Genomic DNA, 16,714 nt, shown 5'->3' on the forward strand with positions numbered 1-16,714 from the left:
GACTGTCAGAAGCATCCAAAACATTGCTTTGCTGCCCACCCTTACACTTTATCCTTCTTTGCCCAGCTCTTTTGCTTTGAGCTTTCCATTTAACATCCTTACAGAATTATTGTGTCTTCTACTATATCTCAAATACTTTGTGGTAGAGGCAGGTCATTAGTCATTAAATACTGAACAAAAGGCCTTTCCTCTCGTATTATATTCTTTACTGTTTGTCCGTTTTCTGATGATTAGCAACTGTGGAATTCTTAACTTTGTTTTAGGTAAAAAACTAAAAGAAGGCCGCCCCCAGATTTGATTCTGTAAGAGAATGAGCATGATGCCTGAGAGAGTTAGGTCAAGTTCACTGTGAAGTAGTTGGAGAGTTGGCCACTGTCCTCTCGTGTCATCCTAGTTAATGTCACCCTCAGCAGATAGCTCTGGCAGAATGTCTTCTTTAAGTCCAGCATGATGTGTGCAGCTCGGGCGGGATGGGGAATCAAGAGCTTTATCTGCTTACTGTAAGGAAACCTCATTTTTGGCTTCCAAATGGTTTCCAGAGCTATCAAAATAATACCATTTGCAGGCATTTTTCATGACTGAAAAGAGCAACTTGGAGAGGAAAACCCTGCAAGCCCTGGGAGGAATGTTTTACAGATGGGTATTCCACGTAAATACTAACTGGAAAGCCTTTTAGTTATGTAAGTCACCATTGGGGCTTAGCAGTGGAAGCCACTGGACAGAAATGGAGAGCACCTCACACAGGCATTGGCTCTTAGAAAGCACCTCTTCTTCGTGGACCACAAACAGTGATGTGCAAGACATGGCGCTGCCATTCTCAAGTAAATCTTGCAGCGGTAGAGGGTTGGTGGGCCACCTGCTGCTCATTAGAGACCCCGTCTGGCTCTCTTCCTGCAGAGTGAGTGGTAGATTGTTGACACCTGTTTTCCCATCCAGCCTGAGGATGTGAAGTGTCCATTAGGAATGCCTGAAAGTGTTTCCTTGTGTTGAGGTTGGCGGAGTTTGGTGCTACTTAGGGAGAAGGGGGTGGGAGTTCAGTGCTGGGGTGGGGGAGATAAAAAATAAAACTGAACTAAGGTTCTCATCCTCATTTAGCAGTTTCTGGTTATATTTTTGTCCTCCAACTGGGTTAACCATTGAATGAAGTAAAAAGATGTGTCCTATACATGGCAAGACCTCACCTTACATATTTGTCAAATAACATGAATATGCAGTTGAAACTGTAGACACATTTGAGATGGGACAGTAGTCCATTCTCACAACCCGATCTATTAGCATTGTTAACTTATTTTAAAATAAATTTGGCCTTAAATATGTAAAATTCAACTATTGGTTATATGATCATTTCTTTGCATACTTCTGTCAACCTGTCTACTGTGCCTATACCTTTATCTGCTGTGAAGTCTCTTATAAAAACTGGTAGATGGTGGAACAAAGAGTCGAATGTGCTGTTAGTCACAGATACAGCGTGCCTGCTGTATGCAGTGTATTGTGCTAAGTATGAGCAGATAACGAAGTATAAGGCAGGCGCCTGCTTTTTCCTGTGCTGGCGGCTATCTTCTGTGTGGAGGAGGAGGGACTCGATACTGCAGCATCCTTGATAAGCAACAGGTGATTTATCCAGGACCTTGTGAGTAGATTTAGAGAAGGAAGATCTAAGCTGGGTGTGTCGAAGAGGATGTAGAACTTGTTCTGGGTATTACAGAATGAAGAGAATTCTCTGACAGCAAGAGATTGAGGTGTGTGTATGACACTCTTTTCCTGCCATTGATAGGGTGTGGAATTAAAGGGATTTTTTAAAAATGGCAACACTTCCCCCTGACTCATTTGTGAGACTTGGCTGGGACATTGGCCTCCACTTGTGAACTGTGGATGAATGGGGTTAGGGTTGGGTCATGGCCTTGGACCAGAGTGAAATTAACTGGCTCATAATGTGATTGAACTAATGACCTTGGCCTCATTATTGCTGTGTTTTAACCAGTTGAGTCAATCAAACATTGCAGAAAGAGTAATCAAGGTATCTCTTAGGAAGAGGAGATCTGAATAGCAGTAAACATAGGAAATCAAAGCCAGCTCCTTTGCTCATGTATCACTCAGGTGCTTATCTCATCACCCTTGGTTTATATACTTGTTTCTACTTCTAATAAAAATAAGGTGGGCAGAACAAAAAGGACAATATGTATCCTGTGTTAGTATTTTGACTTCATGAAATACGTAGTCTTTGCAAGATGCTTTGAGCAACAACACTGTTTGCAATTTTAGTGTAGTATCCCATAGATTTATTAATGATAACTTTTCTTTTCTTCTTTAAAGTCTGAACAACCCAGTCCTGCCAGCTCCAGCTCCAGCTCCAGCTCCAGCTTCACGCCATCCCAGACCAGGCAACAAGGTATCACCATCTCCCAGGGAACTCTGAGACATTTTTCTCATAAAACATCTTATGAGTTGATTTATGGCCTATCTTCTGCTGTTTTATTATTTGAATGATAACTTGGCTTTTATGCAGGTGTATTTATTTCCCTTAGGAATACACTTGAGTATTTTTCTGATATGTGAGGCTAGGCTCTAGAAATTTCCCCCTTTCCAATCCCTGACATCAGAGTCCCATTTTACAAAGGGATTATAGACACAGCCCATTTCAGGGAGTTCCCAAAGGAAATACAATAGCAAAAGCTGGACTTAAGAGGCTCTGACATAGAGGAATAAGTTTTTTAGTCTTCATCCTGGACATCTTTCATTTTGTTTACTTTTCTACAGATTAATAGAATGTTAACTGGCTATCTTTTAAATGTTTTTTCTTCTATTCATGATCAAGTGTTAACTGTAACTCAGAATAAAGAAATTTCAAGTAGAACACTTATATTATTAATGTAACTAATTACATTAATACTTCCATTTTTGTGTACATGAAAAATCAAATATAGGCTTTTTTTACATGAATAATGAGTTAGTATTAAAGAATAATTTGGTTTTTTAGCATATTGAACATCACCTTTTTCATTGACTGCACTAAATTCCTGATCGTCTTGTATGTTTTGAAAGGGATTTAAATTGTGTGTGTTTGGACTAAGGCTAAGCTTCCAGGAAAAAAAATAAAATAAAGGACAGTAATTGTTTTGCCTATTCAGAGGTCTTGTTCCACTGGCTTCCAAAGAAATAAGCCTACTACAAAAGCAGAGAAATTTGAGTTTTGCAGAATGAGAGCTTGCAGGGAGTCAACACTTATTTTAGCATTGAGTTAGTGATAGATTAGACTTTAGGAATTGCCTAATCCAGAATGAAAGTGCCTTTCTCACTCTCTTGATTGCCTTTACAATCTTTCTAAGATTAAAAATATCCATTTGGTTTTCAACACATTTAGCACAGTACAGGGAAAATAAGCCACACTAATGAGTTTTTATATGTGTTTTTGCAGCTCTGTCCTGTCCTAGAATAAAATTAGTTATGGCTGGACTTTTTCCTTCTAATACTGGACACTGTCTTGAATTTTCTGGGCACTTGATTTATTATAGTCTTATTTATGTTAATACATACTGGTAGTTTGCCAGGCATTTCTTAAAAAGTAAAATGGAAATTAGCTGTTTAAAATTGTTGCAACAAGACCTTGTGTCCAAGATCAATATGAAGATCAGAGATAGGACATTACACCATGGAACTGAAATACTTTATAATCTGTACTTGACTGAAATGCTTGCTTGACCTGAAATTGACCTTGAAATAAAAGGAACAGCTAAACCTTAATAGATCAAAAACTACCACACAAAGGCTGCGTTGCCAAGAACAAGTTACAACCACAGTGATTTATTAATCTCAACTTTTCAATACATGGATTAACGTAACAAAACATTCAATTTACTAATAGATGTTTCTTTTTCTTTTTAGGTATAATTTTTATTAGGGAAGAAAAATACACAGAAAAAACTGCCTAGAAAATAGAGAATCTTTAATGAACATTTTGGGGAATCTATTATGAAAACAATAGTGTTTTAGCAGAGGTTGCCTTCCGGAAACTGTACGAAATTTGTCTTGTAAATTGTATAAATATAGATGATGAATTATTTTCACCACTATTCACTATTCACTATTATAAGAATTCCCCTGTGTCTAATCTGGCTAAGTGTATTTGAAATAGTGTGCTTGATTGCCTGTGCTTCACTGTCATGACTTAGGTCCTTTAAGGTCTATAATGAAAGATCTGCATTCCGATGACAATGAAGAGGAATCAGATGAGGCTGAGGATAATGACAATGACTCTGAAATGGAGAGACCTGTAAATAGAGGAGGCAGTCGGAGTCGCAGGTGAGTGTCTTGGCAGGAAAGAGGTGCCCTGAGATGGGATGAAATCTTTTCACTAGATCTACTAGTTATAACCACAGCAAATGTGCGAGACACCAAAACAGGGGCAGTAGACGGCAACATTCATTTGAAGCTGGGGCACCCGAGCATGCTTTCACTTCTCTTTACAGGGAACTATTTTTCCTTTTCCTCAGAAAAAAGAGGTTTTTTCCTCTAAAAATTTTATAGGAAAAAGTGATAGCAGAAGTCCTTGTTCTTCAGAGTACATATGCCAAGTGGCCAGACTGACTGACTGTTGAAATAAAATGTTTTCATTTGAATGGTTTGTGTAGATCTGGTGCTGTAGATGGTCTCAGAATTTGAAGAAATTCTTGTTTGTAGTTAGAAATACATAAGTGGCTCTAGTGAATTATGTGTGTGACCTAATTAAAACTAGGATCACCTGTGTGTGTTTTCCAGCAAATAAATTCCTTGTAAGTGTGCTGACAATTAGGTTCCTTAAGTAGCTTTAATGCTGTGAGGCATAATTCCACATTATAAGATGGTAATTCATGTCACTTATAATTAATAGTCAACTTGAAATTGCCTTGAGGATTTTATTTCTTTATCATGAGGAAAACAAATGGGCATGCTCACTTTAATTTGTTTGGAGTAGGAAAAAATGAATCTACTTGAACTTAAAATCTAATTACATTTATAATATTATATATTGCATTGAGTGTTTTCCCATTATCTGTCACTGTACAGAAGGCCCTAAAATTCCTAAAAAGAATGCAGTCTTTACCCGAACTGGACAGACCATCTGCTTCCTAATTGGCAATTCCTTAGCATCCTTTGAGAAGGGCTTCCTTAGGGTATGAGCCCTGTCACATCTCCTAGTGACTCTTTCATATGGCCCTACTCAATACCTCTTTCTCCTCCTTGTCTCCTAAACTCACCTGTCAGGATTCCTTTTAAAACATTGGAGGAAAGGGCAGTGCCTGTGGCTCAAAGGAGTAGGGCGCCGGCCCCATATGCCAGAGGTGGTGGGTTCAAACCCAGCCCCAGCCAAAAAAACTGAAAAAAAATAATAATAAAATTGGAGGAAATAAGGAACCTTATGGCAGTGGCCTTGTAACATTTCTCTTTAGAAATCTTTCATCTGACAAGGAGGAAACCAGTAAGGCAAAAAGACCTCAGTGGACTGAAACCGAGAGTATGTAACTTATTTACGTCAACCAAAATCCTGACCACTGCCAGCTCTCAAATTTAGTTGATGAAAAATACATAAGCTATTTAGATAATCCCCCAAGTTATTATTTAGAAAATCTGGACATTCTGTGATTAGCCGCTGCCCACCCACTTATTGCCCTGTCTCCCCGAGGCAGTGTGGTCAGATCACAGAGGTTTGTGAGTTGGCTGACGTAGGTACACATTGTTGGAGACGGTTTTCTTTTTCTCCACCTGACATGTGCTGTTGGCACGGCAGCGCCAATGTAACATTTGATCTTCAGTGCACTTGTGAAGTCTCAACTGTTTAATCAGTTTAAATACTCAGCCTTCCACTTCAGTCGAGAAGCAGTTTAAAGCAGCGCTTCAACTGAACACTTCATTAATGTAATTTAGTTAAGAAAAACAAATTCCATCAGTTTTTGCTAAAAGAATTTCCCAGTGTATCCCTTTCATTTCCTATCTTGCATCTTGTCTATCTGAATATATCAGAGAGCTAAAACGTGATTGCCTATTCAGAGGGAAAGGAAAACTATCCTGATTTCTAAAGCATTTTCTGTTTCTGTGAAATGCATTACATTAGGTTACTGTATAACCACAGAGAGGCAGTGAACATGGAGGGCATGCATTTAGCGGAGTAGAATAAAGAAATATCTCCTGCTCTGGCAGGAAAGTTTCATTTTTTTTTTCTTAAAAGAAAAAAGGGGAGGAGGTGGTATTTTTATTGTCTTTAGTTATTGAATGATATCGTTGTATTTTTCTAAACCAGTTATCTCACACATTTCTTTGTGTTTCTGTAGTATATTTCCAATAAATTGTTTATCAATGTTGAGAACTAGAGACAGCCTTGAATCTCGACACAGTAGAAAGGATGTGTGGTGGTTCTAGCATGCCCACGTCACGTGTCCCATCCTCAGATGTCACTCAGCTGTCAGTGGTGCAAGGCTATTGGCCACGTTCCTCATATCAGTCACTTCCACTTCTGCAGCCTGCATTCTAACCATATTTACACCTTTTTTCATCTGTAGCAAAGAGGCAAGGGAAAAGGGAAATAAGAGTAGTCAGCTACAAACTAATGTTTCTGGCCTTCTGTAAGCTTGAGTAAGGTGCTTGATGACAGTAGGTAGGTTCAGCTGGAGAAGGGAGATGAATGAATAACACCAGTAAAGCATAGTGGCCGAGCACTAGCTGGGGGTTGCTTGGGCTTGAATCCTGGAGCCACTACTTCTACCTCTGTGACCCTAGATAAGTAAGTGACCCAGTCTCATCTGTGAAGTAAGAGATCATGAAGACAGAAATGGCAGGTAAAACACTTAACACAGTTCCAGAAACCAAGTAAGGGCCAATACATGGTAGCAGTTGGGAGTTAAAATGAACTTTTCAGTGGTTAATGTTTGGAATCCTGACTTTACATGCCTATCTATCTCCATGGATGTTTCAGGAATCGTCTGTCTGAAGTGATGCGTGTGGCTTCTTTCTATTTCTTTTCAGAGTCAGCTTAAGCGACGGCAGTGACAGTGAAAGCAGTTCTGCTTCTTCGCCCCTACACCACGAACCTCCACCGCCCTTATTAAAAACCAACAATAACCAGGTAAATTGTCAGGTTTGCATCTCTTAAGACTCTGCAGAGCTTGTTGTAATCAGTTTTACAAAGCACACAAAACTTTTTATCCCTTAATTTTAAACAAAGTCCTTCTTGATGCCAAGTACATGAGAAGCCACAGCCTCAGGAATGAACATATAGTTCAGGTCTGAGGGCTTCTCTTGTCACAAGAAGATGAGTATGTTCCACTGGAAGAGTTTATTAAGTAGATGCAAGAGGGGATGGTGACAAAAGTGTTGTCCATACTCCTGATTTCTATATAACTTTACACCTCCGCAGTGGGTGAGTGACTTAACTAGAAAGAATATGACCTTCGGGGCTGGTAGAAAGCCCGATTCTTTACCACTGGTAATACGTTGATGAGAAATAACTTTTAACTCGTGATTCTGACACCTATCTGGCAGGTTATCAGGAAGATGAAATATGGTACATGTAAATAGCATTAGGCAGTGCACAACTCCTGCTCGGCACTCAGTGGGTAGTAGATGTTTCTCGTTATAGGTGCTTTGCCGCTCTTTTCTTGTCTAAGAAAAAAGTATCATCACTTAAGATTGCAAAGAATAATTAATAAAAGGCAGAGAAAATAATGGTCATTGTCATTGTTATAGATTGAGCTAAAGGAAAGCTTATTTTGACAGTCAATTCAAAATGTAATTATTTGTATACAGTCTAGGTAGCATTTTGAAGGCTATGAGGAAGAGCTCCTATTAAATAAATAAGATTAGGATATTTTCATTGCCTACTGAAGTAAACTGTTTTCAAGTGTCATGAATATTATAAAAAGCCTCATTGTGCATTGATACTCTAATTACATTTAAGGTTTTTTTTTTTTTTCTTTTTCTTTTTGGCCGGGGCTGGGTTTGAACCCACTACCTCCAGTATTTGGGGCCGGTGCCCTACTCCTTGAGCCATAGGCACCGCTCCATTTGAGTTTTTCTTATCTTTCTGTTTAGACAGATTTCCTGTGACCTCTACAATAATTGCGTGATTCAAGTTACTGTATGGACATTAACTTGAAGATTAAAGAACTATATTTTTGTTGCAACTTTTTAGCACAGGCATCCTACAATTTTAAAAGGTCTTGTCCTTGAATTTGTGGTCTTTGTTTTTTACTTGGAAAATGTTATTTTACAGCTGAAGACATTTTCTTTTTACACTTGGTGTAAAGAATAAGCACAGATCTCTTAAACTGTGTAAATGAAAAATTTTACGTTTTAGGTATAACTTAAATAAATCCTTAATTTTCAAGCAGGAGTGATGCCAGTGCTCTTTACTGTACCAGTTACAGTTCATTTGCAGTTTCTTTGTGTCCAACATAGGAATGGAGCCCAACCTGGTCACTTCATCCTTATCCTGGCTCCTGGCTGACCCTGCTCCTCCCATCTCCCAGGGCCAGCCCACCTGCCAGTGGCCCAGCCACCCTCACCTCTGCATGAGTCCCCCCACCACAAGGGGAAAGTAAAGAGAGGAAGGACATAAACATCATAGGCCATGAGATGAGAGGCTAACTAGATAGGCTGGAATTCTTTTGTAAATTTGTGCTTCCATAAATGCTGGCAAAAGAATAGAATCTGAACCTTAATGGTATTTTTTTATCCTATTTAAACCTATTTAGGCTCAATTTCTGCCTCTGGTGTGTGGTGTATCAGAGTTAGGATCCTTCGTGGGCAACAGCAGCAGTGGTAGTTCTGGGAGGGATGGGTGTGCTTTTGTGCCCCTCATCAGTCTCATTCAGCCTGGACTTGCTGAGGACATGCAGCTTCAGCAAGCCCACACCTTGCCCTTCAAACCTGAGAGCTGCGCTGAAACCCTTCCTGAATGGGCAGTCTGGAGCTGACCCTGGCTGGCTTTAGGGAGAGGTTTAAGATGCTTTGTCAGACTGGTTTTTACCTGTCTAGCAAAGCAAAACCAAAACTGAATAGTAGTATCATTTATCTGGGGAGGGTAAAAATCACTTTATCTGATTAAACAGCACATCAAGCGCTTCCTTGGAACGTCTGTTAGACAAATGTAGCTCCAGGCAGGTGAGTTCTTGACCTGCCAATAATGTTCCCTCATATGTCTCCTTCTCCATGTACCTATAAGCATAGTGAGACATCTATACTCTTCCACATTTAGCTAGTCTGTGGTAGGAAATATATGTACCACAGGAGTGCTTGCCTCATTGGAGCTATGTCTTAGAGCTGAGAAGGAAAAAAAAAGGTTTTTAAAATTTTTGAGTACTGATTTCTTACCCTCTCAAATCACCTACACTGGCAGGTGTGATGCTGTCTCTCTAAGACTGTGTTCTGGGACTTAAATAACATGACTAGTATTTCTGTTTTCCATGCTGATGGAGTAAAATAGTAAACATTTATTAAAAATTTTAAAAAGCCCTTACATTTCACTCTAGAATATGTTTTTAGACTTATATTTGAATGTGTGTGTATATGTGTAAGAGAGAAGGAGAGAGGGAGGAAGTGGAGGCTGGTGGGAAAAAGAGAGAATATGAATTTAAAATTTCACATCAAATAAAATAGATGAAAACATACTGGACCGGCCTGATGCCAAAATGGGAAGACTTTCGTTTCCTTATTTCCTACCCCTTGGCTGTTCTCTACTTGAAAATTGATAATGATCTCTCAAGTTTCTGTAAAGTACTAGCAAAGCTGAATAGTCTGTTGCCTTTTCTCAAATCTTCTGGGGACTAAAGAAGAGGGAAAGTGCTAATTGACTCAAACATTTTCTAACTACTGAAAAAAAAGTGAACAGAGAGAGCCACACATCAACAAAGCAAGTAATTAACCCGAGTATTTCATTAACATGAAAGATCTATCAGTAGAGGACCCACCAGTAGAGAATCCATCTGCTAATAATTGAGTTGTCATTTCTCACAAAGGGATACAGAAAAATAAAATCTTGAAAGTTTGATTCTCATGCCATGTCCTCAGATTAAGGACAGAAGTGCTGCTTATCATAGTTCTTCTATTTTCAGAGACTACCGTACCCATATATGGTGTGTCTAGGTAGACGGGGTGGCTCTGTTTTCCTTAGTACAACTTAATAGAAAATAATAGAGGGTTTTGCACCATTTTAACCAGAGATGGTTTTTTTACTCCAAACCTCCCTTATGTGAATTTCAAACAAAAACAAAATACTAGGTCTTTTTTAGCCAGAAGTACTACAGGGAGGGGGGAAAGGGGATTTGAAGGAAGGAAGTGATCCATTGGACCCGGGTTACTATTCAGAATATCATAAATCACCTATTAGCCTGCAAGGCATGTTGAATGAAATTAAAAAGAGTCTATCCAGTTAAACTGGTTTGAAACAAGCCTGTGGAAGACAAGGTGTTGTACTTTTATATTCTGGAGTCGTTTTCCTAAAGATAAGAAATGATCATAAATAAAACAATTGTCTTCAGTAGGGCTCAGTGCTCTCAGAATGAGGTTTTGACAAAGCTGTTTATTTTGGAGCAGGGAGAGATCAAAGAAGGAAGATTAACTGAGCCCTCTCTGGGCAGCCACTCAGTAACTTGAGGCGGGTCACTGACACCCCGAGCTTTTGTTCCTGCCACTGCAGCTTCAGAAGAAAGAAACTAGGATTTCAGTGTATTTTGGCCTTCTGTGCTGTAGCACTTATGGAATGTGTGGTACTTAAGCGCCCAAATGTTCTATTTTCTGCTTTGAAGAGAAGGTGGCAGAACTCTCTAAACCCAGTTAGCACGGTTCCACTGCAGACACAGCATCCTCGGTCACTGCGACACCCCAGAGTGTAGCTCGTTGGGGGATGGGGCCGTGGGAGGGGGCAGGATACGATGGGAACAGAATTCAGTTCTCTCAGGCACAAGGCAAGCCAGCAAGCACAGGCACTGTTTTTTCCCCTCCGCTTGCCAGAAATCTCCGCGGCGTGTCTGTTGCCCAGCCCCGGTGTCTGAGTTGGCGAGGAGTGCCATCTACTGACCTACTTACTTCTAGGTCTCAGAGTGCTGATTTTCCCCTTGAGGTCTCATTTCCAACAACAATAGAGAGGAGGAAATTCTGAATGTAGTAGAGTGTTTGGTTTCCTTTACAGTGGGTGTTTAAAAATGATTGCCTTGTCTCTGCTATTAAGTAATCTCTTTGTGTTGCCAAAAGTATTGTATTTTAAGTTAGCCTGGTCAAATTGGCCATGTGGTTATCTTAATGTTAAAAATGAAGAAATAAGCACGATTCTCAGGAAAGACGGTTAGAAGGACACATCTTACCCACGCATTATTCAAAGAAGAATATAGAAAAATTTAGGATTGTTTGGGGTTTTTTTCCAGAATGTATCCTCAACAAGTGAAATGCTTATTACTGGCATAAAAATTTAAAGCCAAATGGGGATCTGGGTATTATTTTGTTTTTTTCTCTTGCTTTATCTACGGAGGCCTCAATATGAAATCACGTACCTGAACTCAGGCTTCTAACCTAATTAGTGCTCTTACCACTACAATTAAAAGTGGACTCATTCTTAAAATCTTTATGTTACAGCATATGGTAGATCCTTGAACAGAACTGTGATTTACTTAGGGCAGAGAACAGGGAGAGAGAAGAATAGTAGAAATATGAGACTTAAGTAAGTCCTTCTTGGACATTTTCCTCCTTCAGTATTAGTCTCCAATTAATATTAGTTTCCAGTTATAACCGCCTACTTGCTAGTTAACTGTAATGAAAGAGACAAATTAATTTGCTTTTTATATTTATACAGATTTATAAACACTCATCATTAATAAATTTTGTGGTTCTCAGCTTTTTCAAGTGAGGGCTGTTTAAAAATTTTCTCCTCATAATTCTAAATTTTGAAGACCCCGTCAAAGATGCCAGCTGCATTCATTAAATAATAATTTATTTCTCCTTGTTATTAATTAGAAATGCAGCTGCCCACCAAAGCTTTGGAATAGTATACGGAACTTCTATTCATAACTTAATCTGTAACTCTGTGGATAAGCATAGAAGATCGTCCTGTGACTTGATTTCTTGAGTGGGAAGATCCAAGCTTGGGAGCGACCAATGTAACTCATGGCTGTCTTCATTCCCAAAGCTGAATCAACTCAGTGGATATGAGTAACTGATGGAATCTGAAAGTAGGGTACTAAAAAGGGCATTTGAGTATGAGCTTTTATCATCACCAGCATACTGAGCACTGGTAGTCATGCTGAAACAGCAGAATGAACAGGAAAAACTTCTTGCCAGAGGGGACTATCATTTCAGAATAACTCAGCTGCTGTACATATGGTGAGAGTGTCTTTGCAAAAGAGGAGCAGCCTTGGAAGCTTAGATCAGTTTCCTTATCGTCAACTTTTTTTTTTTTTTTTTTTTTTACTTTCTACTGCTCTGACTCAGCAGTTCAGATACAAGTAATTTATTTTTCGAGAGAGAGTAAGATTAGAAGAGAAGAAAGAAAATGTAGGGGGGGAGAGATGCTATTTTCGGAAGTGATGTTATTGTATAACATTTCATTCAGTGGGTGCCTTTATGTGGCTGGTTAGCTAAGAGGTGCTTGAAATAAAATTTAACACAATGTTCTCCTTGATCCCTAGATTCTTGAAGTGAAAAGTCCAATAAAGCAGAGCAAATCAGATAAGCAAATAAAGAATGGTGAATGTGACAAGGTAGGTTTCCTGTCTGTTACTAGGTAGGCTGTGACACTGGCAACTCTTCCATCTCTCTCTTCCTTTGGATCATCCTTGCTGGTTCTCCTCTCATTTTCTTCGGAATTGCTCAAAGAGTCCAGAGGATGAGCACTTCATCCCCATACTTTGTAGTTTATTTTCCATGTGTTGCTTGTATCTTCAGTTTAAGCTTGGCCTTATGCTATCACTTGCCATGATGCTCCATTGCCAAGGGATTTCAGTCACATCGAATTGGGAGGTAAGACAATTGCAGTGGAGGTAGTGGGTAAGGGATCTCAGATGTAGGGGAGCAAGATATAGGATCCTAGTGTGCTTTCCCAGAGTGTACATCGTGGATCTGAAATGTGACTACAAGACCTGGTGGGAGTTAAGCCACTTGGTATGGGTACAGCCCTAAAATGCTTTGCAGGGTCAGGGCAGACCTCTCAAATACTTCACAGATTTTGCCTTTGGCTTGATTGCAAAGGGTACTGTGGACACCCACTCAGTTACACAAACGGAGACTCATGAGTTTGAGCATATGGAAAGAGAGGTGCCCTTCTGCCCTTTCAGAACATCTCCTGGTAAACCAGAAGTTAATTTAGATAGCGATCACTGTTTTTCATAAGGCTTTCTCCTGTTCTTGTCACTTGCTGGCATTGTTCACTTGCCAATGGTATGGTGTGGTATGACCAGGAAGCCTCTTTTTTTCTTTATTATGAATTTTCCCTGATGTGATCAGTAATGTGCATTGATGTTTCCATGTTCAAAGTTAGCCCTTTCTTCTCTTAGTCCAAAAACTTTTTGAGATCGAAGAATAAAAACATGAAGGTAGCTTGTGATAACACTCACAGTTTAGCATTGAACCCCCTATTCATCAAAGAGACATTGTTGGGGGAAGGTGACTCTACTCACTTGAATTTTGTTCAGAGCAAGTAACTAGAAGAACTGCCACACCCTCCCCACACCCTAAAAACTGGCTTGATAAGGGTAATGTTTGATCCAAGAGAGATGAGGTCTACAGAGGCCTTTGGGCACTGAGCCCGTGCAGCCTGGGATAGCTTGGTAGAAGGAGGAACTACCAACTGTTGTTCATTCTTATGTATTTATTTGTTTTTGAACTTCTCTCTTAAAGTGCTTCTTCTTTGGGGGGGTACTCTTCTCTTTCAGGCATACCTAGATGAACTGGTAGAGCTGCACAGAAGGTTAATGACACTGAGGGAAAGACACATTCTGCAGCAGGTGAGAAATACTTTTTATCACAACCTCTTCCAGAAACCTCAAGGCCTACTTTGTCCTACGTAGCATGATAGTACCTGGAGGCCAAGTAGCCTCACACTATCAGAATTGGGCTAATGCCACCCATAGATGTATTTGGGGAGAGTTCCCATTTCTGAGGCCACCCAGAAGCCTGCTTTGGAGCTCTGTGGGGGTTATCTCCCTCCCCTGGTGCCAGGTGAAAACTAGCACTTTTCTAGGTGATGCTGGAATGTAGTGATCCCCTAGCCAGCTGATGTTGTAATGTGGGCTGAGGGAGGGGATAGTTGGAATGCAAAAACCTTTGGGGCCAGGCTTCTGGTTTCATGGGAAAACAGTGATAAGAATTTGAGTCAAGTGTTGTAAACATTTGTGATTCAATTAGGTAACCTTTGCCAATGCTATTCTAAGGAAAATAAATATTTTCTTCATTTCCCTTATCTTGTACAACGTACATTCTATTATTATGAACTCAACTGTGCAATACTTATAAAGTAGGGAAACGTCTATTTAGCACAAGTAGATGTTTTGAGAAGATAAGGGATTTTGGGGTATTTTTTTTTTTAGTTTTTGTCCAGTTATAGTGAATGCTTCTATTGCATTAATGGTAGCTCTTGGTAAAATAATTTTTCTTTGGCACCTAAAGAGAATGCTGTGCATTCTGAATTCAAGGCCATATTTGTAGGTTGTTTCACTGTTTGATTTTTTTTTTTTTTTACTACTTTCAAATGACTTGAAGTCAGTGCTTAATCTACCCCAGCTGTGTGTAGGGTTTTTCTTTTTTTTAACGTTTAATGGCTGATGGTCACATTTATATTCTGTGTATGTTTTTTGCTTAAATCTAGAAATACACATTCTCAAACTTGCCAAGTTTCCTGATTGGTCTGATAAGCTTTTTAACCCTTTTGGCGTTTGAGATTTGAATAAAAATCCACAGACCTATGCTTCTTAATGGTAGATAAGTTGCATTTCTTGCAGTTCCTTTTAAGTTAGTGTGGGTAGAGGAGCAGGATTTGAGTAGCTTACCCTAAGGACTTTGCTAAGATTTTTTTTTCTTCTTTGGCTTCCTTTTGTGGAAATGAAAATTGTATTATCTGTTATTTACCAGTTACTTGAGGCAAATTGATTGAATGCTGATGGTGAAGCTTTTAGCTAGCTCATCTTCTCCTTTCTTCCCAAATGCTAACTCTGGACCACCATGGACCAATTGTCCAATAAAGTTGCTAATGCCCAAGTTAGGGCCAAATAGTGAGTCTCACAGGAGGGTGAGACAGATGTTTGGGCAGGGTTGGGACACCTTTGCAAAGAAAGCCCAGTGAATGAGACAAGGATACTAGGCCTTTGGGCAGGGTCTTACCTTGGGGTGTCGTTGGCATTCTTAATTTAACATTGTCCTTTATTTTGACCTTTGAAAGAATTGTGAAGGGAGGTGGCTTACTGGAGAATTCCATCCAAGTAGATTATTTTAGTATTCTAGAGGGAGAGAGTAATATCTATGAATTTTTAACCTGGCATAAAGGCACTCCAGGGCACACAGCATTTCACCCTAATTGCATTCCCAGGCTGGTTGAAAGCTCTCAGTATTTGGCCTTTTGCCTTGTAATGCAGCTGAGGCTTGTGATTATGATACCATGATGCATGTCCTGTCACGGTTTACTGCTTAATTAATTCCTTTTGTAAAACATAGCACTATTGAGGACTAATGTTATTCTCCACCTTGAGGGCTGCTCATCTCGTGGAATGCATTCCACAAAATCTACGTCTTTTCCACCAGGCAGACTTGAACACCTGAAGCAGAATTTCTGGTGCACCTAGGATCACATCCTAGGTCCTTTGCTGTTAAATGCATGCTATCCAAAAATCTGGTCTGACGTATTTGGCTCACAAAAATAGCTTTGTTTTGCTCTGGGGGCATTCAGTCCTGGCACTCAGCATCTAGTTTAATAAATAGAAAGCGTTGGATCAAGGAGTCTGTTTTCTTAAGCCACTTTTTCATAGGGTATAGAGACAGTAGAGTGGACACAGTCAAACCAAATGAAGACTCCCGAGGCCTGAGTAATAATTTGATCTCACTTTAAGCCACGTGTTCCACATTTATTCGGGAAGTGAAGTTGAGCACATCTAACTTCCCTAGCACTTCAGCTTTAAGCCTGGATTTGCATCCCTGCTCTGGAGGAAAAATACTCTGCGGGAAACCAGGCTTCCTTAGAGGACAGTTTAGCAATTTAGAAACCAGCTACTTTTCTTTTAGAATTGTCTTCAGGGAATGGGGAATGAGGGGTGTGTCAGAGCATTTCTTCTAACCACATGGAGAAGCCTCCCTGAGAAGTGTTCTGCTGAATGGGATTTTCTTCCTTCTGGGAAGTTGCCTATCATGTCTCGGCACTTGTATTGTAGATGGAGCCTGTGGCCTGCCTCTTAACCCAGGGTAGGGCACACATTCGCATGTGGTGAACAGTGCTTCATAGCCCATAGCACAAGCCATTCTACATTAAGACTGCAGTTATCACAGTCCTGACTCTGGGCAGAAGGAGATGAAGCAAGGCCTGTTCATAACTTATCACTCAGTGAAGGCGCTGCCTCAGAGGGAAAGAACCCTGGTTTCTAAAGATATAATCAGATAAAAAATAATGCATTCACCTTCTTATAATTAAAAAAAAGAGTTAGGGGAGGGAGCCCGGGATTTCCCAAGGGGATCTTACTCTGTTTAGAATAAAACAAGACAACCAACAGCCTGC

General features: G+C 39.9%; 1 protein-coding gene across 1 annotated transcript in view; it reads left to right on the top strand.

Annotated features, from left to right (window-relative positions):
- MLLT3 (MLLT3, super elongation complex subunit) overlaps window positions 1-16,714 on the top strand; it is a 264,740-nt gene that overhangs the window by 243,511 nt on the left and 4,515 nt on the right. Inside the window, exons 7-11 of the mRNA XM_012812784.2 lie at window positions 2,314-2,389; window positions 4,170-4,299; window positions 6,997-7,096; window positions 12,648-12,719; window positions 13,890-13,961. Of these exons, the coding sequence (XP_012668238.1) occupies window positions 2,314-2,389; window positions 4,170-4,299; window positions 6,997-7,096; window positions 12,648-12,719; window positions 13,890-13,961 (450 nt within the window). The remainder of the gene's footprint in view (window positions 1-2,313; window positions 2,390-4,169; window positions 4,300-6,996; window positions 7,097-12,647; window positions 12,720-13,889; window positions 13,962-16,714) is intronic.

The sequence above is a fragment of the Otolemur garnettii genome, unplaced genomic scaffold, assembly GCF_000181295.1.
Source record: "Otolemur garnettii isolate 467f Iridium unplaced genomic scaffold, OtoGar3 scaffold00006, whole genome shotgun sequence".
NCBI lineage: Eukaryota > Metazoa > Chordata > Mammalia > Primates > Galagidae > Otolemur > Otolemur garnettii.